This window comes from Peromyscus californicus, unplaced genomic scaffold (genome assembly GCF_007827085.1).
Source record: "Peromyscus californicus insignis strain IS unplaced genomic scaffold, ASM782708v3 Scaffold_2__1_contigs__length_46816999, whole genome shotgun sequence".
In the NCBI taxonomy this organism is placed as follows: Eukaryota; Metazoa; Chordata; class Mammalia; order Rodentia; family Cricetidae; genus Peromyscus; species Peromyscus californicus.
In genome coordinates this window covers 926,161-950,172 of record NW_026294540.1, presented here as the reverse complement: position 1 = coordinate 950,172, position 24,012 = coordinate 926,161, and the positions used below count along the sequence as shown (strand labels likewise).

At 40.5% G+C, this 24,012-nt stretch overlaps 2 protein-coding genes across 4 annotated transcripts in view; one reads left to right on the top strand and one right to left on the bottom strand.

The window, feature by feature from the left end:
* Ttc28 (tetratricopeptide repeat domain 28) overlaps positions 1 to 24,012 on the bottom strand; it is a 432,623-nt gene that overhangs the window by 384,430 nt on the left and 24,181 nt on the right. The window lies entirely within an intron of this gene.
* On the top strand, positions 19,250 to 22,450 carry LOC128120707 (DNA-directed RNA polymerase II subunit RPB4-like). The gene has a single exon (XM_052754919.1). It carries the CDS (start codon positions 21,080 to 21,082, stop codon positions 21,500 to 21,502), a length of 423 nt encoding a protein of 140 aa, XP_052610879.1. The 5' UTR covers positions 19,250 to 21,079; the 3' UTR covers positions 21,503 to 22,450.

Sequence of the window (24,012 nt, the reverse complement as noted above, 5' to 3'; positions counted from 1 at the left end):
GACCCTTCCACAAGTCTATCCTCCTCCTCCTCCCCTCCCTCCCTCCCACCCTCTCCCCCTGCCCCAGCTCTGGAGAGTTGCTTTAAGTTTACAGAGACATCAGCTTGAGAATTCTGTGTACTAAACTCGTGTTTAAATAACTGACTGGACCAAGAACTACTTGCTACATGGAATAGCCTCAGGAAACAGACCCTTAAAAACCCGAATGCTCTGACTGGTCTGGGTCAGGGCCTCAGATGTGAGAAAAACAAGATGCTAACACGCATGGCATGCAATGCCACAGTTAATCAAAATATTCCCTGCAGCTGCTAATGAAGTGCCAAGAAAACCAAATACCACTGGGGTTCAAGTGGCTAACAGGCTGCAATTTGCAAAAGATGTCCACAGGGGACAGGGTATGAGATGTGTTATTCTGAATGTATTTCTGGGCTTACAGACAGGGCTTATGACAACTTTGAGTATATCAACTTAGTCCAAATCGTAACTGAAGATCCACACACAGGGCATCCACAATAGCCCTGAAAGAATATTTCTTGCAGATACATGGTAACTATTGCTAAAAATTGAACACAAAGTTTAATTGTGTGGACTGTGGAATTAACAAAGTTAAATTCATCATCTAATCTAGGTTTTCATCCAATTTTTATGAAACTGATAAAAAATGAGAGCCTAAAAGCTAAAATAGGGAACATTAAATTCTTTTCAGAAATAAAGAGGCCAGCCAAGCCAGACTCATACTCCCAACTACTAGGGAGGATGAAGTGAGAGGGTTGTTTGGGCTGCAGAGTGAAACCCTGCCCAAAAGAGACAACAAGGCTCTGGAGATAGAGCTTGGTGGTCAAGAACTTACTCAGCAAGTGTAAGTTCTAGGCCAACTACAGAAGAAAAAGAGGAAGAAAGAGCAGCGGGAGAGAGGAGTGGAAAAGGGGAGATGACAGAGAGGAAGGGAAGAGAGGAAGCAGGGGTGGAGGGAATTGCTGGTATCCTGGGAAGGAGGAGAAAGGGGGACACATGAGATAAAGACATGAAGGGGGAAAGGAAAGAGACACCCAAAGACATTAGAATAGCTTTAAATGTTGAAAGAAAAACAATGTCCACCTATGATTCTATATCAAGTAAGAAATGACAAAAAAAAAAAAACACAAAACATTTTCTAGGGGGCTGGAGAGATGGCTCAGTGGTCAGAGCATTGGCTTCTCTTCAGAGGACCTGGGTCCAATTCCCAGCACCTATATGTTGGGTAACAACTGTCTGTAGCTCCAGGTCCAGGGGATCCAACACCTTCTTCTCATCTCCATGGACACTGCACACATGTGGTGACATGTACATGCAGCCAAACACCTAAACACATAAAATAAAAATAAATTCTAAAAAAAATATGTTAAAAGGTATTTATCAGGCTGGATGGAACTGGTAACATGAAAATTCAAATATATAGAAAAGAATGAAGACAATAAGAAATGGTAAATTCATTATCAGGTATGGTGGCCCATGCTTTTAATCCCAGCACTCAGGAGGCAAATGCAGGAAGATCTCTGTGAGTTCAACGACAGCCTGATCTACATAGTGAAACCATGTCAAAAAAAAAAGAAAGAAAGAAAGAAAAAGAAAAGAGAAAGAAAGGAAGAAAAAGAGAGGGAGAGAGGGAGGGAGGTAAATTTATAAATAAATATTCAAAACATATATTTTCTTCTCTTAATTTTGTAACAGACACATGACTGATTAAAGCAAACAATTAAACTTGAGTTTAAAATGTATTGCACAAAATATAATCACAAAAGGTGAGGGGTGGTGGTGAACTATGCTACTGCAAAGTTCATCTTTGATTGAGTGGTTCCATACTCTCAGTAGATCATTAATGATGCACACGGTCATCTTTAAAATACCACTCTAGGGGCAGATCACACCACCTGTAACTCCAGATCCAGAGGATCTGACAGACTCTTTTGGCCTCCATAGGCACTTGTATATATGTGTGCATATATACACACAGACAGACTGACAGACATAAACAAAGAAATAAAAATAAATCTTAACAAAATAAATAACAATTGCTTTAAAAGCAAACATAAGTTTTAAAATGGGATATCTTGTTTTTAAAGCCATTAAACTGCCAAAGAACTTCCAACAACAAGCAAACCATTTATAAAATGAAAAAGGATAAAATTATTCCAAATATTAAAGCAATAAAGATAAATGACCTAAGAATATAGTTATCAAAAAGTATAAGATCTACAAGGAAAAATCTTTTATTGCTACTGAAATGAACAGAATAAATACATGAACAGGATAAATACTGTCTATCCTATTTTGAGCAGAAAGATTCAGTGACACTAGGGCATCAATGTTTTATCTATGACTTATTTTTCATAAGAGTAATACAATACCAACAAGATATCAAGATAAGTTTTAACTAGGTGTGGTGGCTTGAGTAAGAATGGTTCCCAGAGGCCCATATATTTGAGAACTTAGTCGCCAGTTGGTGGAACTGTTTAGGAAGGATTAGGAGGTGTGGCTTTCTTGGAGGAGGTGTAAAATGAGGGTAGGCTTTGAGGTTTCAAAAGCCCACACCAGGGCTGGAGAGATGGCTCTGAGGTTAAGAGCACTAACTGTTTTTCCAAATGTCCTGAGTTCAATTCCCAGCAATCATATGGTGGTTCACAACCATATATAACAAGATTTGATGCCCTCTTCTAACATTCAGGCAGAACACTGTATACATAATAAATAAATAAATCTTAAAAAAAAAAAACCCACCCCACGCCATTCCATTATCTCTCTCTGCATTGTGCTTGTAGATCAAGACATAAGCTCTCAGCTACTGCTCCAGCACCATGCCTGCCTGCATGCTGCCATGCTCCCCACCACGACAGCCATGGACTCATCCTCTGAACTGTAAACCAACAATAAACTCTCTCTTCTATAACTTGCTTTTGTCATGGTGTCTCATCACAGTAATAGAAAAGTAACGAAGACGCTGGGCGACTTGATTCTCAAGTTAGTATCTAAGACAACAAAACAATGTGAATAAAAAAGTATGGGCTGAGGAGGCAGCTCAGTGGTAGAGCACTTTCACAGCATGCACAGAGCCCTGCTTTAATCCCCACTAATAAAATAAAATAGAAATAAAATAAATTAGGAGCAACAAGGAAAATTCATCCAACTCATATGCTAAAGCATGCAATTATATTGCTTAATTTCTTGTAAATAAAATGAATATCAGAAAATAATTACCAGTATGGTTGCAATGACATAATAGTGAAAGTAAAAGTAAATTTCAAATTTACCTGTAGCTTTATACAACTAGCATGAGAATCTGCAACACAATAAAGACAAACTCTGTATCAGTGGAGAGAAGATGAGTAGCCAACTTGAAATAGAAATGAAGATGGAAAGGCTGGAGAGATGGCCCAATGGTTAAGAGTACTTGCTTTTGTAGAGGATCTGAGGTCAGTTTCCAGCACCCACATGGTGGTCACAAACATCTGTAACACCAGTTTCACAGGACCTAATGCCATGCTCTGGATTCTGAAGGTACCACAACACACCTGGTGCACATTACATACATGCAAGCAAGCATTAAGCTATGTAAAATAAAAATGAATCTAAGAAAAAGATGGATATGCTTATACTAAAATTAATTCTAATTTGATAAAACATTTAAATATAAAAATGAATATTTTAGTGAAAATCCTTTCAAAGAATAATTGAATGACAAAAAGTTATAAAATAAAAATAAATAAAACATATATAATTAAAATTCTATGCAGCATTTTTAAGTATATGACAAAGTTAAAAGACAAATAGCAATCTAAGAAAATACAAAAGTTACAAGGAAATAGATATTCATTACATAAACAATGTATTAACAAAACCTTGGAGAACTAAATTAAGATACCTAAATTTGGGCAGGCAGGAATATAGGTGGGAGGATACAGGAGCTCATGCCCTTTCAGTCTGAGGACTTCTAGAGGTAAGAAGTCTTTCTAGTGGCTGGCTGCTATGCTTCTCTGATCTTTCAGTTTTCACCCTTATATCTGACTCTGGGTTCTTATTATTAAGACCAATTAGAATTTATTCTACATCAAAGAGAAAAAAGGAACAGGACAGAGGAACATAAAAACACTATTTCATAAGCATGTATATTTGTACACATAATTTAGTGATTATGGGTAAAATCTTTAAATGCACAAATGATCTGTAGTAGTAAAAACAAAAAAAACTAATTATGAGAATTGCCTCTGGGAAGTAGATCTGCAAAGACAAATTCACGAACCATAGGGTAGGTGAGGCAATAAGAAGATAACCTTGCATTTAACTCAATTCCTAGCAGAGCATTTAATATATGGACTTACGTGTATGACTTATATAATAAATGTCATTAATATTTTAAAGTGCCTGAGAACTATGACGAGGATTAAGAATTTAATACCTGTATATTCAGTGTATGTCCCTCTGCAGGAAGCTGTTTCTAAATGAGGTGCAGTGCAGACCCAGAAATAAAGAATGAAATTTTACCATATATTTACACAAAACACTGTTAAGTTTGCAATATTTATGAAGAGATACCTATTCTGATATAAAATTGAAATTTTAACAGCTTTTTCATCTTTGATTTATTACTTAATAGATAAATTAGAGATCTGCATTGCCCGAAGTCTGAAACCAAATTCTTCATTTTAAATGATGCTTAACTAGCTATAGAACTTAGATGTCTGACCTCTAGTAACATTCATAGGTCTAATGCAGATCGCAGACTTGTGCAATTAATAAAACTTCAGGCTGCATTCTAATACACTCTCTCTACCCTACAGAGAAAAGAGTGGGTATGCTGAAAGACAGGAACAAGCCTGGGGCCCAGACAAGGTGAGCATCTTTAAATCAACCCTCAGTCTATACACTTAATTTTCCTACCCCCATATCCCATCACCACACTATTCAAAAATCAGTCAAAGATCTGACTTTGTTTGCAAACATTAACTGAGAATCAATCATCATAAAAATAATTGATACGGCCGGGCGGTGGTGGTGCACGCCTTTAATCCCAGCACTCGGGAGGCAGAGCCAGGTGGATCTCTGTGAGTTCGAGGCCAGCCTGGTCTCCAAAGCGAGTACCAGGAAAGGCGCAAAGCTACACAGAGAAACCCTGTCTTGAAAAACCAAAAAAAAAAAAAAAAAAAAAAAAAATTGATACAAGGCAGGGGTGCTGTCAGTGTCTGGGATTCTATCACTTAGAAGGTGTGAGAGCGAGGACCTAACTCTGCAGCCAACCCAAGGCACAAGGGAACACAGAATAGACTTTACTACCCAGTGAAACCTCATCTCCCAAAGATTACACTTAATATGCTTATAAGATAAGAACAGAAGGAAGGGACACAAGGGGGAAAAATCATGTTATCCTTATCTGCAGATCCTTATCCAACCTGCACCTAAACCTAGAGCCCCCTCAGAACTCTTAGACTTGATAAGCACTTAAAATCAACATACAACAATCAATAGCTTTCCTATATACCAATATTGAATTCTCCAACAAAGAAATCAGGGAAATAAATCCCATTAGTAATAGTCTTTCTTAAATATCTAGGAATAAACCAGCAAAAGAAGTGAAAAACCTCTACAATGAAAATTTTAAGGCACTTAATAAATCAGCTGGGAGCTGCAGAGATGACTCATTGTTTAGAAGCTCTTAACAAAGGACCCAGGTTCAGTTCCCATGTAGCAGTTCCAGGGAATATAATGCTCTCTTTTGATCCCCACAGGCACACACATGGTGCACAGACAGGTGTGCAGGCAAAACACTCATACATATAAAATAAAATAATCTAAATTTTTTTTTAAGAAACTGAAGAACACTAGATGGAAAAAACTCTAAAGTTTATGAATTAGCAAAAATTAATAATGAAAAAATAGCTTCATTACCAAAAGCAATCTACAGTTTCAATGATATCCTACTCAAAATCCCAATGACATTTTACAGAGCTAAAAAAAAATGTTCACTACTTCAAAAGGAAGCACAAAGACTCCACATAGATAAAGCAAGCCCTGGCAGGCGAGCCACACTGGCGGCAGCACAGTTCCTGGACTGATTACACTCCAGAGCCACAGGACAACAGACAGCGTGTGTGTCACTAGCATGGAAGTAAATATGCACACTGATGCGGAACACTATAAGTTCTAGAAACAAAGGCAGCTAAGTGTTAATAAAGTTGTCTGAGATGAGAATTGGGGGGAAAAGACAGCTTATAAACAAATGGTGCAGAAAAGTGGATTTCCACATGTAGGAGAATGAAACTACAATCATCTCTCTCTCATACTACACACACAACCAAAAAGCACCACCAAAACAAACAAACAAAACACAAACACCTTAATCCACAACCTGAAACATTAAAACAGTTAGAGGAAAAACACAGCTAGGATTTTCTAAAAAGGACTTCAATAGCTTAAGAAATTATCTTTAAAATGGTCAGAGGAGCCAGGCGGTGGTGGGAAGGATGCCACAGTGTTCTGCTGCGGAGGGGGGGGGGGGGGGGGGGGGTTGATACTAAGGCACTGGATCTGGAGGAATGGAAGGAGATGTGAAGATCTACAGTTGAATTATTTGCTTCCTTACAGCAGTGGCCTGTGAGTTTCCATGGAGGGTGGTGGTCTGCTAGACTTGGAGACTGAAACAAAGCAACTAGTGGGGGAAGGGTGGCTAGGAGGGGAAGATCTACAGGATCCACTAGAAATTAAAGGCAGAGTGGGAAGGAAGGCTGCAACAAGTAGATTGCTGTAGAGCTAGGTATAAGTCTGAGGGATTAGACTTGGAAGAATGGAAGGTGTGTTAATTTGAGAGAACATGGCTCCCAAAGGGAGTGGCATTATTAGGTGGTATGACCTTGTTGAAGTCTCCCATGTTCAAGCTACTCCCAGTAAGATAGACTACTTTTTGTTTCCTGCAAGTCAAGATGTATTAACTCTCAGTTCCTTCTCCAGCCCCATGTCTGCCTGCATGCCCTCATGTCCAACCATGGTGATAATGGACTGAACCTCTGAACTGTAAGCAAGCCACCCCAATTAAAGTTTTTCCTTTATAAGAGTTGCTGTGGGGGTTGGGGACTTAGCTCAGTGGTAGAGTGCTTGCCTAGTAAGCGCAAGGTCCTGGGTTCGGTCCTCAGCCCTGGGGCGGGGCGGGGGGCGGGGGAGTTGCTGTGGTCATGGAGTCTCTTGACATCAACAGAAACCCTAAGTCCGAAGGATAGGTGAGGATCTGGTGTTTGCCTACCTGTTTTCCCTGCCAGAGTGACCGGTGGGTTCCCAGTCTTCTGGATTGGGGCTGGGACAAAGCAATGAGTTGGGGGAGGGAGATGAGGAGGGGAAGATCTGTGGGATCCACTGGACTTAGGAGCAGAGGGCAAAGAGAGGCTGCTGCAGGCATTCTACTGCAGAGGTGGGACACGGATTATGGAGAAATGGAGGGAGAGGTGAAGATCTGCAGTTAAGTCTATTTTCTTCCCTTGAAACACTGACTGGTGGGTTCCTGGGGAGCATCTTTTCTGGAGTTGTGGACTGGAATAAAGCAACTAGTGTGGTGAGGAAAGGTAGGGAGGGGAAGATCTGTTAGATCCACTGGAGGTGAGGTGTAGCAAGGAGGTTACCAAAGGTGCTCTGCTGCAGAGCTGGGGATTGGACTTGGAGGAATGGAGGGAAAGGTGAAGATCTACAGTTAGCATACCTGCTTCCTTTGCAGGCATAGCCTCTGGGTTCCCAGGGAGATATGAGGGAGACAGGAGCTGGGATAAAGCAATAGAGAGGGAGTTTAGGAGGGAAAGAGCTCTGGGATTTAATAGAGATAGGGTGGAGGTTTGCTGCAGATGTTCTGCTGCAGAGGTGGGGGTGACACTAGGGCATTGGATCTGGAGGAATGGAGGGAGATGTGAAGATCTTCAGTTGGCCTACCTGCTTCCTGCAGCAGTGGCCTGTGGGTTTCCATGGGGAGGGACTGCTAGAGTTGGGGTCTTGGACAAAGCAACTAGTAGGGAAAGGGTGGCTAGGAGAGGAAGATCTGTGGGACTAAATAGGCAGGAGACTAGAGACCAGGTAGGAGGAGGCTGCTGATGGTGCTCTGCTCCAGAGCTGGGGATAACACTGGGAATGGTCCTTGGAAGAATGGAAGGAGAGGTGAAGACCTGCAGTTAGCCTACCTGCTTTCCTGGCAGTAGTGGCCTGTGATGAAGTAACAGGTTTAATTATAACATTTACACACGTAATTTTTGTTCATTCTTCTTCCCCCTTTTCTTCCTTATTCTCCTGCCTCCCGCATCCCTGCACTTCAAGTGCCCTCCTGTTTTCACGTGTGCCACACTTGTCTGTAACTCCAGTTACAGGGGATCTAGCACCCTCACACAGACATGCAGGCAAAACATCAATGAACATAAATTTTTTTTTAAAAAAAATTCAAGTATTATACTGACTAAGTATGGAGAGAATGGACATCCTTCTCTTCCTGACTGAAGTGAAAATGCTTTGTGTCTCTGTACATTTCAGGGTGATGTTGAACAAAGATTACTGTAAATCACCTTTTACATTGAGGTATGTCCCTCATACTCCTGGTCTCGTCAGTATTTTATCATGAAGGGATGCTGGAATTTATCAAAAGCCTTTTCCTCTTCTAATGAGATGATCATGTGGATTTTGTCTTTCAATGTGTTTATGTGTCGGATTATGTTTATTGATTAACGTATGTTGAACAATCCCTGTGTCACTGGGCTGCAGCCAACTTGATCATGATAGGTAGATAATCTTTTTGCTGTGTCCTCGAATTTTATTGAGAATTTTTCCATCTATGTTTATCAGGGATATTGGTCTATAATTTTTTATTTTGTTGAGTCTGCACGTTTTTTGGTACCAGGATAATAGTGGCTTCATAAAAAGAATTAGGAAATGTTCCTTCCGTTTCTATTTCATAGAGTGATTTGACAGGCACTGCACTGGTGTTAGCTTTCTCTTAAGGTCTGGTAAATTCTGCAGAGAGAGAGAATCCATCTGGCCCTGGGCTTTTTTTGGTTGGGAGATTATTTTGGTTTTGGTGGTTTTTAGTGTGTGTGTGTGTGTGTCTGTGTGCGTGTGCGTGTGCGTGTGTGTGTGTGTGTGTGTGTGTGTGTGTGTGTGTGTGTGTGTGTATGTTACCCTGGCTGTCTGGAACTCACTCTGTAGACCAGGCTGGCCTCAAACTCATAGAGATCTGCCTGGCTCTGCCTCCCAAGTGCTGGGATTAAAGGTGTGTTGCCCCCACCGCCTGGCTCTTGGTTAGGATATTTTTAATTACCACTTATATTTCTCTAGGGATTAGGGATGTGTTTAAACTGTTTATTTCATCTTGATTTAACTTCAGTAGTTCATATATTCATTTAAAAAAAAACCCTCATCCATTTCTTTTAGGTTTTCAAGTTTGTGGCAACACATGTTTTTAAAATAGGTCCTTATGATTCCCTGAATGAACTCAGTATCTGCCTTTTCATCTATAACTTTATTAATTCTGATCCTCTCCTGTGTCTTTTGGTTAAAGGTTTGTCAATCTTGTTTTGTCTAAGAACAAACTCTTCATTCCACTCACTCTTTGTATTGGTTTTTGTTTGTTTCTATTTCATTGATTTCAGCCCCAAGTTTGATTCTTTCTTAGGTTTGGGCATCATTTCTTCTTTTTCTAGAGATTTCAAGTGTTTTATTAAGCTGTTAATGAGATCTCTCCAGGTTTTTATTTAGGCACTTGCTGCTATGAACTTGCCTCTCAGAATTGCCTTCATTGTACCCCATGGGTCTGGGTATGTTGTATTTTCATTTTCATTCAATTAAAAAAAAATATTTCCAGCAGAAAAAAGACCGAAAAGCTGGGCCTGGTGGCACAAGACTTTACTCCCAGCACTCGAGAAGCAGAGGCAGGTGGATCTCTGAGTTTGAGGCCACTCTGGTCTACAGAGTCAGTTCCAGGGCAGCCAGGGCTACACAGAAAAACCCTGTCTTAAAAAACCAAAATAAAATAAAATAATTCCCTCTTGGCCCAGAAATGGGAAATAGCCTAGATGTGTGTGCTAGCTAGTTTTATGTCAATTTGACAAGCTAGAGCTACCTGAAAAGAGAGACCCTCCATCAAGAAAATGCCTCACTAAGAGTCTACATTTTCCCTAAGAGTAAGGCATTTTTCTTAATGATTTATTGGGGAGAGCACAGTCCATTGTGGGTCCTAGGTTCTATAAGAAAGCAGGCTGAGCCACTTGGGAGAGTGGCCCCTATACCTCGCCTGGGCAGCACAGTAGAGCTGGCCCTGAAGGTGTAGGTGTAGAAGAACCAACCCTGAGCACATGAAAGCCAGAGAACTGGCCCCAACCCTTGATCATCACTGCAAGTGGTGAACTAGTCAGGGCAATGCTGGAGAGCCTACCCTGGCAGTGAAGACAGGTGAGAGCTGGCAGGCTGACCAACCCTGCAACTACCAAGACCCAGAACCAGGGTTATGTGTTGGCCCATCCCAACAACCACCCCATCTGTGATCTGCTGGAGCCCTGGGGGATGGGGAAAGAGTCAGTCCTGTGGACCCAGGGCTGTAAGATCTCCATGACACAGGGTAGCAATGGAATGTCCAAGAAGAATCCCAGTAAGGGCCCAGCACTGATGATGCAGCAGGGACCAGGGGCCTCAAATCAGACCAATGATTATTTCTATATAAACTCCTGCATATAAAAATGTACAGATAAGTTTATTGTGTGATTCAGTGTGTCACACTGCAGTTTCAATGCGAGATTTTCTCCCTTCTTCCCTTTTTTCCCCCTCTTTTTCTCTTAAATTTTATTTTGTTTTATTTTGGGGTGGGGAGGGAGATGAGTGAGATCAAGAGGCATGATGTGAAAGACACAAAGAATAAATAAATGAATGAATAAATAAATAAACAAACAAAAGCAGGCTGAGCAAGCCATGGGAAACAAATCAGTAAGCAGCACCCCTCCATGGCTTCTGCTTCAGCTCCTGCCTCCAGGTTCCTTCCCTGTTTGAGTTCCTGTCCTGACTTCCTTCAGTGATAGACTATGATGTGGAAGTGTACGCAAATAAACCCTTTCCTCCTCAACTTGCTTTTGGTCATGGTGTTTTGTCACAGTAATAGAAACCCTGACTAGAGCAATTTCCATCAACTAATGAATGGTTAATGTAAATGTGATAAATTTACATAGTGGAATATTATTCAACTGTTAAGAAAAAAGGAAATGTCAGGTAAATGGATGGAGCTAGAAACAATCACTCTGGGTGAGGTAACCCAGACCCCAAAAGGCAAATACTAAATGTTTTATCTTATGTGTAGAAGTTAGATTTTAAGTTTAGATATGTGTGTTTCAATCAGAATAACTACAGAGGTTAGGTAGCTAGGTAAGGGACCAGGGTGGGGTAAGGGATCTTCCAAGGAAAGGGAAATAGAATATAGCGTTATAAAGAAAGAAAGAAGAAAGTAGAATAGGAGGGTTAATATCAAAGTAGTAAAGATAAGTGTACAAATAAAAAAGGCACTGACAGCTATAAAATAATGTGTTGAGTTTGGTGATGGTATGACTAGAGAATGAGAAAATCTAAAAACAAAATTTAAACAATTTTATGTCTGAAAATTGGACATCTCTTTTGCAAATTAAAAACAGATTGTAAAGAGAGGGTTAGAGTTGGAAAGTTCCTGCTCATCAAATTAAAAACAAGAGTTCAATTTATTTAAAAACAGAAGTTAATGCTGTCAAACCACGTTCTTTGTTCTGACGTTTGTACAGGGCTGAGTCCACGAGTACATGCAGGTGGTATGTAAGTAGCAATTTAAGACACTACAGGAAAGAAGGAAACACATTCCTAATACCCCAAGAAAAGTGTGTTCCCAGATCAACAGCTGGACTTGATTAAAAAGAAATTCCAGTGCAGCTCCATAGTGGCTACATGATGGCACAAATGAGAAATGCTACATTTCTCACAGCCCGTTGCCTAGTGATCGTAATGCGTCCACCCAATAATGTAATTATGTCTCCGCCCTTTCTTCCTGCACAGTACTTTAAAACTCTTTTCATTTACAAAATCACTTTTTTTTTTTTTTTTTTTTTTTTTTTTTTTTTTGGTTTTTCGAGACAGGGTTTCTCTGTGTAGCTTTGCGCCTTTCCTGGAACTCACTTGGTAGTCCAGGCTGGCCTCGAACTCACAGAGATCTGCCTGGCTCTGCCTCCCGAGTGCTGGGATTAAAGGCGTGCGCCACCACCGCCCGGCCAAAATCACTTTTTAAAGGGACATCGTGAAAAAGATAAAGCAAATATAAATAAAAGTTCAATTTTACTTAAAATTTGATTCATTTTTACTTCCACAAAAAGAGATAAACAAGTTTTTTACATAAATAATAAAATTACACATGTGTGTAACATTACTTTCACAACAGATCAAATTGCTGGGACAGTAGGATTGCTGCCGTCTAGAAGAGCATGTTATTGAAAATGCAGGATAAATGGTAGATGACAAGTGTAACCCATCTCTCTTGCCTAAAATCAGCTGTGTAATACAACAGAAGGTAAACACAGAATGTAGCACTATAGAAACAGTATTTTTACTGTCAACTAAAGAGTTCTATTAACTACCCACAACTCCTTGTGAAATCTCTACGTTTCTCCATTTTACAGCTGTTTCTTTTGGTATGAACCTGGTTTACAGAAGCTCAGGAACTTCAAATATTAATGTCAAGGTGCTTAAAAACACAGCATTGCTGGGCGGTGATGGCACACGCCTCTAATCCCAGTACTCGGGAGGCAGAAGCAAGTGAATCTCTGTGAGTTCAAGTCCAGCCTAGTCTACAGAGTGAGTTCAAGGACAGCCAGGGCTACACAGAGAAAGCCTGTCTCAAAAATATCAAAAAAAAAAAGCATTAATAAGTTATACAGATCAAGATAAAACAAAGCATGCCTGATTATAACTCAGCAGAAAAATCTAAAGGTACAGACAGTCATCTACAGTCAAGTTTTCTGTCAACCTGATACAAGCAAGAGTCCTTTGGAAAGAGAAAACCTCAACTGACAAAATGCCCCCTCCAGGTTGGCCTGTGGACAAGCCTATGGCCATTTTCTTGATTGATGGGCAAGGACCCAGATCACTAGGTCTGTGCCATCCCCGGGCAGGTGGTCTGGGTATTACAAGAAAGCAAGCTGAGCAGCCAGTAAGCAGCACTCCTCCATGGCTGGTTCCTGAGTTCTTGACCTAACTTACTTCCATGACAAACTGTGATGTGGAAATGCAAGCAAAGGAACCCTTTTCCCACCAAGCTGCTTTTGATCATGGTGGTTTTTATCATAGCAATAGGAACCCTAACTAAGACAAGCTATTTACAAAATATAAAAGTAACAATATTTCTTTCAGCTTGGCAAAAACATTGGTATCAGGGATTGCAGAGATGGTCCAGTGACTAAGAGGATGTACTACTCTTCTAGTGCACCCAAGCTCAACTCCCTGTTAGGGGACTCAAAATTGTAACTCTAGCTCCAAATGATCAAACACCTCTGGCCTCCATGGATACCCACACACACATGCACAGACATACATACACATATGTATTTAAAATGATATCTCTTAAAATATATATCTATAAAAAAGCAGATTGGTTAATATCAAATCTGAGGGTTAAGTTATCAAAAGATTAAATTCCCAAGAAACTATTTCTCGGTTATTCATTTTTTTCCTTTAATAAAAGTAAACAACATGCTTTTCTTAAATAGTCTAATGCAAGAAGCACAATTTCCAGCAGTATTCCATTTTATGCCTTTCAGTGTAACTCTTTTATTGTTTATCCACAGTCCAAAGGTAACAGGAGTCTCTACATCCCTGCCTCCCTCCCAGAGCTTGCTCTTCTTTTAAAAGAGCAAAATGGGATTAACTTTCTTTGTAATATTGGCTATTACAATGATTCTCTTTTTCTTCTTTTCCTTTTCTCCCTTTTTACTTTCTGAGACAGGGTCTTGTACACACTAGACTAGCATAAAACTTGCAATGCAGCCAAGTATGAGCTTAAATTTCTGATCCTCCTGTTTCTACCTCCTATGTACTGGGATTGCCGGCCTGTGCCAACAGGCAGAATTTATGTAGTGCCAGGGGTGGAACCAAGAGTCTCACGATTTATAAGCTGAGCTACATCCCCAGCCCAAATTTTAAAAAGGGTTCAATTTATAAAAATTTAAATCTATACACATTTTTTAAATCTATAATATAGTGTAATATAATGAAGTAAAATTAAGTATTCCTGTGCATACAACAATCATTGCACATTATTATGCTCCAAGTACTGAAAGAGGAAAAGCTCTCTCTGAGCAAATACAACATAATATAACAGTAAAGGAAAGAGGTTTGCACTAGCTCTCAAAATCCTCACAACTGAAGAGTAAGAAGAGCAGTCACGGGTTGGGGATTTAGCTCAGTGGTAGAGCACTTGCCTAGCAAGCACAAGGCCCTGGGTTCGGTCCTCAGCTCTGGGAAAAAAAAAAAAAAAGAAGAAGAAGAAGAGCAGTCACACTGAGTCAGGGCACCCAGCTGCTAGCAGACTGGCGATCCTGCTCAGTGTGCCTACTACTGCCTCCAGGGGATGAGGGTGGATTACTTCTGAGAAAATTGTATCAGAGTAAGTACAAAATACAGATACATTCCACTAGCAATATAATACAGATCCATATAGGTCTTTTGAATATCTACTAGGCTTTTCCTAAAAAAAAATCCTCATGTGTGCACATGCACAGAGGTCAGAGGAAAACTCTGGATCTCAATCTTCGGGTGCCATCACCTCTTTTTGGGAGATACAGGATGGCTGGCACAGCACTAGCCTGGACTCACCTCGCAGGCTAAACTGGCTGGCCAATAACTCCCATCACTGGGATTTCAGGCATGCAGCAGCACACCTGGGCTCTTTTCTTACATGGGTTTTAGGGATTGAACCATTTTACTAACGGAGTCATCATCCTAACTTCTAAAAAGATTTATTTTTATATTCATGTTGGGGGAAAGCAAAGAGAGAGTATCAGATCTCCCTGGAGCTGGAGTTACAGGTGGTTGTAAGCTGCTTACCCTGAGAGCTGGGAACCCAAACTCAGCTCCTCTGCAAGTGCTATTAACCACAAAACCATCTCTCCAGCCCCTCAAAATACTCTTTTTAAAAAGCATTATTTCTATTTGAATAATCAAAACCTAAGTAAAAAAATAAAAACTATAAAAAGCAGCTGCTTGTACAATTAAGAATATCAGGGCCTATATAGCATCCTATGTTGTTTTTTTTCTGCGTAAGTCTGTGCATTTTTTTTAAGATTTATTTATTATGTATACAATGTTCTACCTGCATATGTCCCTGCAGGCCAGAAGAGGGCACCAGATCTCATTACAGGTGGTTGTGAGCCACCATGTATTTGCTGGGAATTGAACTCAGGATCTCTGGAAGAGCAGTCAGTGCTCTTAACTGCTGAACCATCTCTCCAGCCCAAGTCTGTGCAGTTTTTTGTTTTTGTTTTTTCCTGCATGCAGTATCCTATAGTTTCAAAGCACTTAGACAAGGTCAAATGATTTTTTTGTTTGGTTTGGTTTTGGTTTTTGGTTTTTTGAGGCAGAGTTTTGCTGGGTAGCCTTGGATGTCCTGGAACTTGCTCTGTAGACCAGGCTGGCCTTGAACTCACAGAGATCCGCCTGCCTCTGCCTCCCAAGTGCTGGGATTAAAGGCATGCACCACCACTGCCTGGCCCTCAAATGATTAATCTTAAAAACATTCTTCAGAAAAAAGTAAATACCACTGGTGAGTGGAGTTAGTGATTCCAGAACTAGTCAGTAACTAATCAGTAAAGTAACTCCAGAGAATGATTTAATGTAAAATGTAAAGCACTGATGCATTAATTCATCTCTTTGACCTATCCCTAGAAACACTAATATTCTCTCAGGCGTGGCTCCATTACATAGAACAGACTCCTCTGTCATAGGACCTCACACATTCACATTAGAGTTATTGCTCTGTCAATCTCCCTGACTAAACTCTGCTCCTCCACAGGACGCTGGGAAACATGGGAGCACTCAGCAAGACACAGCAAAGAATCATTCAGTTATCTGTTCAATACACTAGTAAGATCTAGTACATGTCATTCACTGTTGCAGACACAGGGATGCAATGTAAGAAATGAAAAACAAGCCGGGCAGTGGTGGCGCACGCCTTTAATCCCAGCACTCGGGAGGCAGAGCCAGGCGGATCTCTGTGAGTTCGAGGCCAGCCTGGACTACCAAGTGAGTTCCAGGACAGGCGCAAAGCTACACAGAGAAACCCTGTCTCGAAAAACCAAAAAAAAAAAAAAAAAAAAAAAAAAAAAAAAAAGAAATGAAAAACAGAGAGAAACAAGTTTCCCACTCCTGTGGAACATATATCCTAAGTAGCAAAGAAACCAAGAAACAAAATAGGATAGTAAAAAGAGCCATAGAGGGATGGAGAAAAAACTCAGTGGTTAAGAGCACCTGATGCTCTCCCAGAGGACCCAAATTCAGCTTTTAGTGCCTACATCTGGAATCTCACAGCTGCCTGTAACTCCAGCTCCAAGGAATCTGAGTGCCCTCTTATGGCCTCTTCAGGTGTGTGTGCGTGCATGCACATGCACGCACACACACACACACACACACACACACACACACACACATACACACACACAAATCTTTTTTTTTTTTTTTTAAGAAAAGAGCTGTAGAGAAAATCCATTTAAACAACAACAACATGACTAAACGTGGCTAAATAGTTACATTGGATCAGGCAGGGACATTCAAGCTTATTTCTAAATATAAAGAAGCTGCTGCAACCATATGAGGGAAAGACAACTACAGGGAGCAAGATCAATAGGATTAAAGTGACAAAGAAATTAAAATATTCATGGCCCAGGAAAATAGAGGGGGGGGGCAGGGGAGAAGATTGTGATTGGAGTATGGTACACAAACATGACCAATAAGAGACAAAATCAGACACCAAATCAGGGTTTTCTTGAGTCATGATAAGAATTTTATTCTAAGTGAGAAGAAACATTATTTACAGTTCTACAATGCACAGCGTAGAGACCCTGAGATAGAGGTATAGCGCAAATCCTAACTGGTCTTATTAATAAAAACCTGGAATCAGATATCAGGGTGAAAGCTGAAAATCAGAGCCAGCCACTAGTTAGCCATAGAGGCCAGGCAGTGGAGCACACACCTTTAATCCCAGCACCAGGGAGGTGGAGACAGGAAGTGATATGGCTGGGCAGAGAGAGGAATATAAGACAGGAGCCACTGCTAAGTTACTTCACTCACACTCTAGCAGGTAACCCTAATTTAATTCATTGGTTCACACACAATGGCATGAAAGTAAATGGGAACTAATTGGGAAGTGGAAAGGATTGGTGGGAGGGGAAAGGATCCAAGAAAGGGTAATGGGGGTGACTAATCAAACTACATCATATATATGAATAGAAATGTCATAAGGACATTTATTATTGTTTATAATTAATATATACTAATAAAAACTCTAAAAAATTAAGTATATAGTACACTTCTGATTTAAATTGCTTTGAATGCCTAATATGTAGCACTAAAAGCAAAATTAATACTTAGAAAATTACTAGGCTATTAGCTGGGGAGCTTTTCCTTTTTTTTTTTTTTGGTTTTTCGAGACAGGGTTTCTCTGTGTAGCTTTGCGCCTTTCCTGGATCTCGCGCTGTAGACAGGCTGGCCTCGAACTCACAGAGATCCGCCTGGCTCTGCCTCCCGAGTGCTGGGATTAAAGGCGTGCGCCACCACCACCCGGCTGAGCTTTTCCTTTTTAATAAATTACTTTACAGTGAAAAGTTACTTTTAGTTCTATTCTCAGACTAAACGATAAAGCAACAGCATCCACTGACATCTTAATGGCAGGGGAAGAGAGGGGAGCACTCCTGCATGATACCTGGAAGTTACAGGTGACTACACAGATTTTAGGCTCATCACTTAGTCATGTATTAACTCTGCAGAGGCTGAGATATCGATAAGTAGCTTACAATGAGTGCCAGGCAGACGTCTGGAAGGGAAGCTCCTGGGTAAAAACATGGGAGAACCATTAAACATAATAAATCTTTTCCTCTTACTACGGAAACCAGAATGAAAAAGCATTGTATAAGAATACTGCTCACCATATTAACTGAACAAAATAGAACACTAATGCAAAAATTAATGTCAGGGTCATATTTCACCTAACAGGATTATCTGTGCTCCAGAACCTTCCAGGCTTTTGCATCAAGAATAATGCTAAAATGCAGTTACACTTAATTTCACAAATAATCACTGCAAAGGAAACATTACCATTTCTCATTCTAGGTAGCAGGTTCTGAACACTTGTTAAACTGCATGTATTTTATACCTTTTGAGGTTGGTTTGTCATCATGGTAAGACAAGACTCGTCACCTTTGCCGGTTCCAAGTATTGGGTTCTGTAGTCTTATTTTCATGTTGTTGTACAAGCCCAGAACTTTTCGTCTTATGAAATGAAACCTGTACCTATTAAACCACATGTTATTTCTCCTCATTCTTGCACACCCTGGTAACCATCATTCTTTCTATGACATTCCCTGATTATTTAGCTTATACCATTTTGTTATAAAAATACCTAAATCTCTACAAAAGAAACTATACACACAAAAATTTGAGTTTGTATTTTAGTTTGATGTCTAAATACAATTTCATTACTGTTTCCTAAACTAAGAGGTGATGAGTGGAAAGAGCTAAGACTTATCTTCAGTATTGAGGCAGAAACATAGACCTGACCAAAAATTATCCTGTAAAACACAATGCACTATTCACGATTGCAGTGAATACCAACAAAATTACTGTTTGTACTAACAACATGGCAACTAATATGATCTACTTATATGGAAAAATATATAACACAGGGACCAAGAATACTAGACTCAAAATAAGACTAAGTTTAACAATAGCCTAATGTACAGAAATACAATATTCATGTTTTAGTCTTTTATATTTTACAAAGAACTTCCACATATAACAATTCATTTTGTTAAACCACAGTCCCTCCTGAACTCAGTTTTCCTTATCTGTGCAACATGGAAAAAAAATCCACTATGTTGGTCTCATACGGTTGAACCAAGGAGAAAATCTGAGATAATGAAAACAGAATCTAGACATTATATACAGTACTACAGAAACACTGTCTAAAGAGAAATTTCAAATGTACTACATTTTTGGTTCTGTTGTATTTTTTTTAATACAGGTTCTTACTATGTAACCTGGGCTGACTTCATACTTATTCTCCTGTCTCAGCTCTCTAAGTGCTAAAAGTCATAGGCTTGTGCTACCATACCCAGATAACAATGTATAAATTGCTTATAATCAAGGAATAGCTGATACAGTGCTACATATGCAAATATTTATTAAATACTATCATAAAAATTTATAGAGCATATGAAACATGGAGACATGGCAGAAGTTCCTCTATCCACTTGGACATAAAAGGGCAACTTTGGATTGTAGATGTAGCTGAGCAGTAGAGTGTTTGCTTACCATGTGTGCAGCATTAGGTTCAATCTCAAGTACCACAAACAATAACAAACAACAGAATCACTGCTTAACCTGTTAATACAAAGAGCTTATTCAGTGAAAACTGCAATTACAAGCACATGTGAGATTCTTACAAGTTAATAATAACAGAGCAAAACTATATGTCTATGATACTATAAAGCTACAAAGTAACACAGGAGGAAGGCACTATGACACATGCCTGTATTTCCAGTGCTTTCAGAGGCTAAGGCAAGAGGACTGCTTAAACCCATTGGTTCAAAACCAGCAATATACTTAGAGTCTGTCTCAAAAACACAAAACAAAACAACAAAAAGTAAATAAATAAATAAAACCACATATGATTTACATGAAAGACTCCATATCTTACTCCTTTAAAGAGTAAATTGTATTAAACTTGAGCACAGCACAAAAAAGTCATATAAAATTCTATTTTTTTTAAAGAAAAAACAAACCTTTTATCTCCATCTAATTGAAGGAGTTAGCCTACATTTTCAAGCCTACATAAGCAAAGGGTTTTGTTATTATCTAGTAGGTAGGAAGGACATTCTCAAATGCTGACCCTTTGGTAACCAATCCTTTGAGTCACTTTTTTATTCCTTCTCTATTTGAAAAGAATGCTGTACTTATGATCCCACTTGTACAATCTTTAAAATCAATTTGACACAATGTTTCATAAACCTGCACCAAGTCTAATTCTGACTGATCAAAGTAACTCAATCCATGGGGGGATCTGAAAACCAAGAGTACCCAGTGATTTGCATCAAACAGAAAACACTGGATTTTGAGACCTTTAGTTGGCTATAAGACTGCTTTTCTGTTGCTGTGATAAACAGCATGACCAAGGATGGGTCCATCATGGCAGCAAGCAGCCAGCAGGAACAGAAGCTGAGAGCTCTTGAACCTCAAGCACAAAACAAAGAGAAAAAACTGGAAAAAAAAACAAAGCCCACTTCTGGTGGTCTGCTTCCTCTGGCAAGACTACACCTGCTAAACCTCTTCAAACAGCACCATCAACTAGGGACCAAGTGTTCAAATACATGAGCCTATGAGGGTCACTTTTGTTTTGTGTTGTTGACTTGACACAAGCTAGAGTTATCAGGGAAGAGGACTCTCAACTGAGAAAATGCCTCCATCAGACAGTCTGGAGGCAAGTCAGTAGGTCATTTCTGGATACATGATTGATATGATATGGGAGGGCCAAGTTCACTGGGGGGCAGTGCTACCCATGGACAGAGGGATGCTTGGAGATAGAAGGCACTGTGACAGGAATAGAACATAATATTTAGACAACTTCATGTAACATACTTGTTCCCTCAGGACCTGTTCCAACCAGATCACATCTATACCACTTCGATTTGTTGGACGGTTGCTGTGATGTGTGACTTTATGGTTTGGTGGGTGCAATAACACCCTGTTCATAAAGGGAAGCTCAGGCTGCAGGGTGACCTGGTGGCCAATAGTCAAATGTTCAGTTTTCAGATCTTCCTAAAGCAATGGCGGCAGGCGGCAGCGATCCACGGGCTGGCGACGTAGAAGACGCCTCTCAGCTCATCTTTCCCAAAGAGTTTGAAACAGCTGAGACACTCCTAAACTCTGAAGTTCACATGCTTCTGGAGCATCAAAAGCAGCAGAATGAGAGTGCAGAAGATGAGCAGGAGCTTTCAGAGGTTTTCATGAAAACCCTAAACTATACAGCCCGTTTCAGTCATTTCAAAAACAGAGAGACCATTGCCAGTGTTCGTAGCTCGCTTGTCCAGAAAAAGTTACATAAGTTTGAGTTGGCTTGTTTAGCCAATCTTTGTCCAGAGACTGCTAAGTCCAAAGCTCTGATTCCAAGCCTGGAAGGGCGTTTTGAAGATGAGGAACTGCAGCAGATTCTCGATGATATCCAGACCAAGCGCAGCTTCCAGTACTGATGTCCAGACACCTGGTCCTGAGACAGCTCCAGAACAGCACCACATCTTCGTCAGCATCACACAGGAGTGATGTTGCAGAGGACATTTGGACTGCTTTTTTACTGTTTGCTTTATTGAGATACAGTGTCACTCTGTAGTCTTCAAACTCATGATGGACCTCTGACCTCAGCCTCCCAAGTGCTGGGATTACAAGTGTGAGCCAATGCTCAAGGAAGGCTTTTGGAGGGGAAAGGCTGGCTTGGAGATGGTCTAGGTTGCTGTCTCCACAGTGACTATTAGACCATAATTATTGTGTCTTCCTGTTACAGCCTTATAAGGACTGTTATGGTCAAGTGTGCTACAATCTGGACTGGTGAGGTAGAGTGATATGTTCACTACCTCTTATCTTGGTTTTTTGGACCCTGTGTTATTTGTTCTTGACATTTCAATTTTTAATATAAATATAGTTTGTAGTTTTTAAAACTAAAAAAAAAATGTTCAGTTTTCACTAAGGTCCCACTAACAGGCCAAGAGCTGTCTCTCAAAAGAAGTTATCTATAGATGGTCTTACTCCAAAATCCTATGGGCTTCTACTGGGATTGACCTATGGGACTACCAAAGGCTCCAAACAGCATTCACCTACTGGTTTGTGGGGTGTGCCCTATAGCTTAGATGACTGAGGAAGAGAGACTGGGGCACAGTTAACTGGTGGTTCTTCACACTGTGCAGCACCAGAAGTGGATAGCCACAGCATTATAGCTCTTTTCTGGAAAAATCCTGAAAGACTTCAGAGGGAAATGTTCACATTAGGTAAAACTTCAGGCAGTGCACACAGTTGCAGATTTGTTAGGGAGGATAAATGGCAAGATGTGTGATTGTTCACTAATTCATGGGCTGTGGCCAGATGTGTGATTGTTCACTAATTCATGGGCTGTGGCCAGATGTGTGACTGTTCACTAATTCATGGGCTGTGGCCAATGGTTTGGTGTGACTTAGCTGTTGCTACTATTTTAAAGATGACTTAGCCGTGCGGTGGTGGCGCACGCCTTTAATCCCAGCACTCAGGAGGCAGAGGCCAGCGGATCTCTGTGAGTTCGAGGCCAGCCTGGGCTACTAAGTGAGTTCCAGGAAAGGCGCAAAGCTACACAGAGAAACCCTGTCTCGAAAAAAAAAAAAAAAAAAAAAAAAAAAAAAAAAAAAGATGGCTTAATTTTTTCAACCCCTTGATTCTGTTCCTCCAGAAAACTGAGTAAAATCAATTGTGGTACCAGGTCCATGGGATGTAACTGTGACAGACCTAATCATGTTTTGGGGAGGATTTCAGAAGGACATTGGAATTTTGCGTTAGAAAAAGTCATCTGGTGTTCAGAGCTTAAAAAGCTATTTTGAGGCCAGGCGATGGTGGCACACACCTTTAATCCCAGCACTTGGGAGGCAGAGCCAGGTGGATTTCTGTGAGTTGGAGGCCAGCCTGGTCTACAAAGTGAGTTCCAGGAAAGGCCCAAAACTACATAGAAAAACCCTGTCTCAAAAAACCAAAAAAAAAAAAAAAAGCTATTGTGAGAACAGTGTAGACGTGGAGCCTGGTTTATGAAGTTTCAAAGGTAAATTTGAGAGTCCCTTAAACAGGGGCTAAGAGTCATCTGTGATTAACAGGAGACAAGGACCACTAAGTGAAACCTTTACTGGAATAGACTGGTCAGCTGGAGCTGAAGCATCAGCTGTGAATAAGAAGAGATCAGCATCATGGAGGCATAAGCTTGGGAAGTACTTCCTCAAGGCAGCACACAAAAGCCGCAGTCCAGAGAGGGCAAGGCTGTACTCTGCACTGAACTTGATAATGTGTAAGAGTCTCTCAGGTGATTCAGGGTTTTGAAGTCATGAGGAGTGTGAGAGAGCAGTTGAGGCTTGGAACCCAGAGAGGACTTGGTGACGGTGCATGGAGAAAAACCAAGGCTTGGCACCATGTGGCAGGATCAGAGTCCCTGAAGAGAGTCAGCAGAAGCTACTGGTGAAGGTGCAGCCGAGTTGCAGTAGAGACTGTAGCATTTTGGAGATGCCAGTGCCATGCGATGACCACCAAAGACGGCAGCAGCTGCAAGTGCAGTCTGAGCCTGTGAGAGGAGCTCAGCGCGCTGTGAATGGCAGAGTTCTGGAGGCGGAGCTCCCCAAGCCCTGTAAGATCACAAATGAATCCCAAGTGTCTGACGCTGAGCTTCTTACGAGGCTACACTTTGGTTTTCCTGTGACTGTGACTTATGTCCTGCTTCTTGGCTCTTGGAGTAAGAAATATGTAACTTATTTTTTATTTTGCACAACCTCAGTCAAGACTCTGGCTGTTCTAGAAAGATGAGTGTAAACATACACGCGGCTGTCATCAGAGTTTACATTGCCTTTTAGTCTAACTCTTAGACCTGTTTAGAAACTGTGCTGGTTTGATTGATGATGGACCCCCAAAGGCTCATACATTTGAATGCTTAGTTCTAGTTGTTAGAACTATTTTAAAAAGGATTAAGAGGTGTGACCTTGTT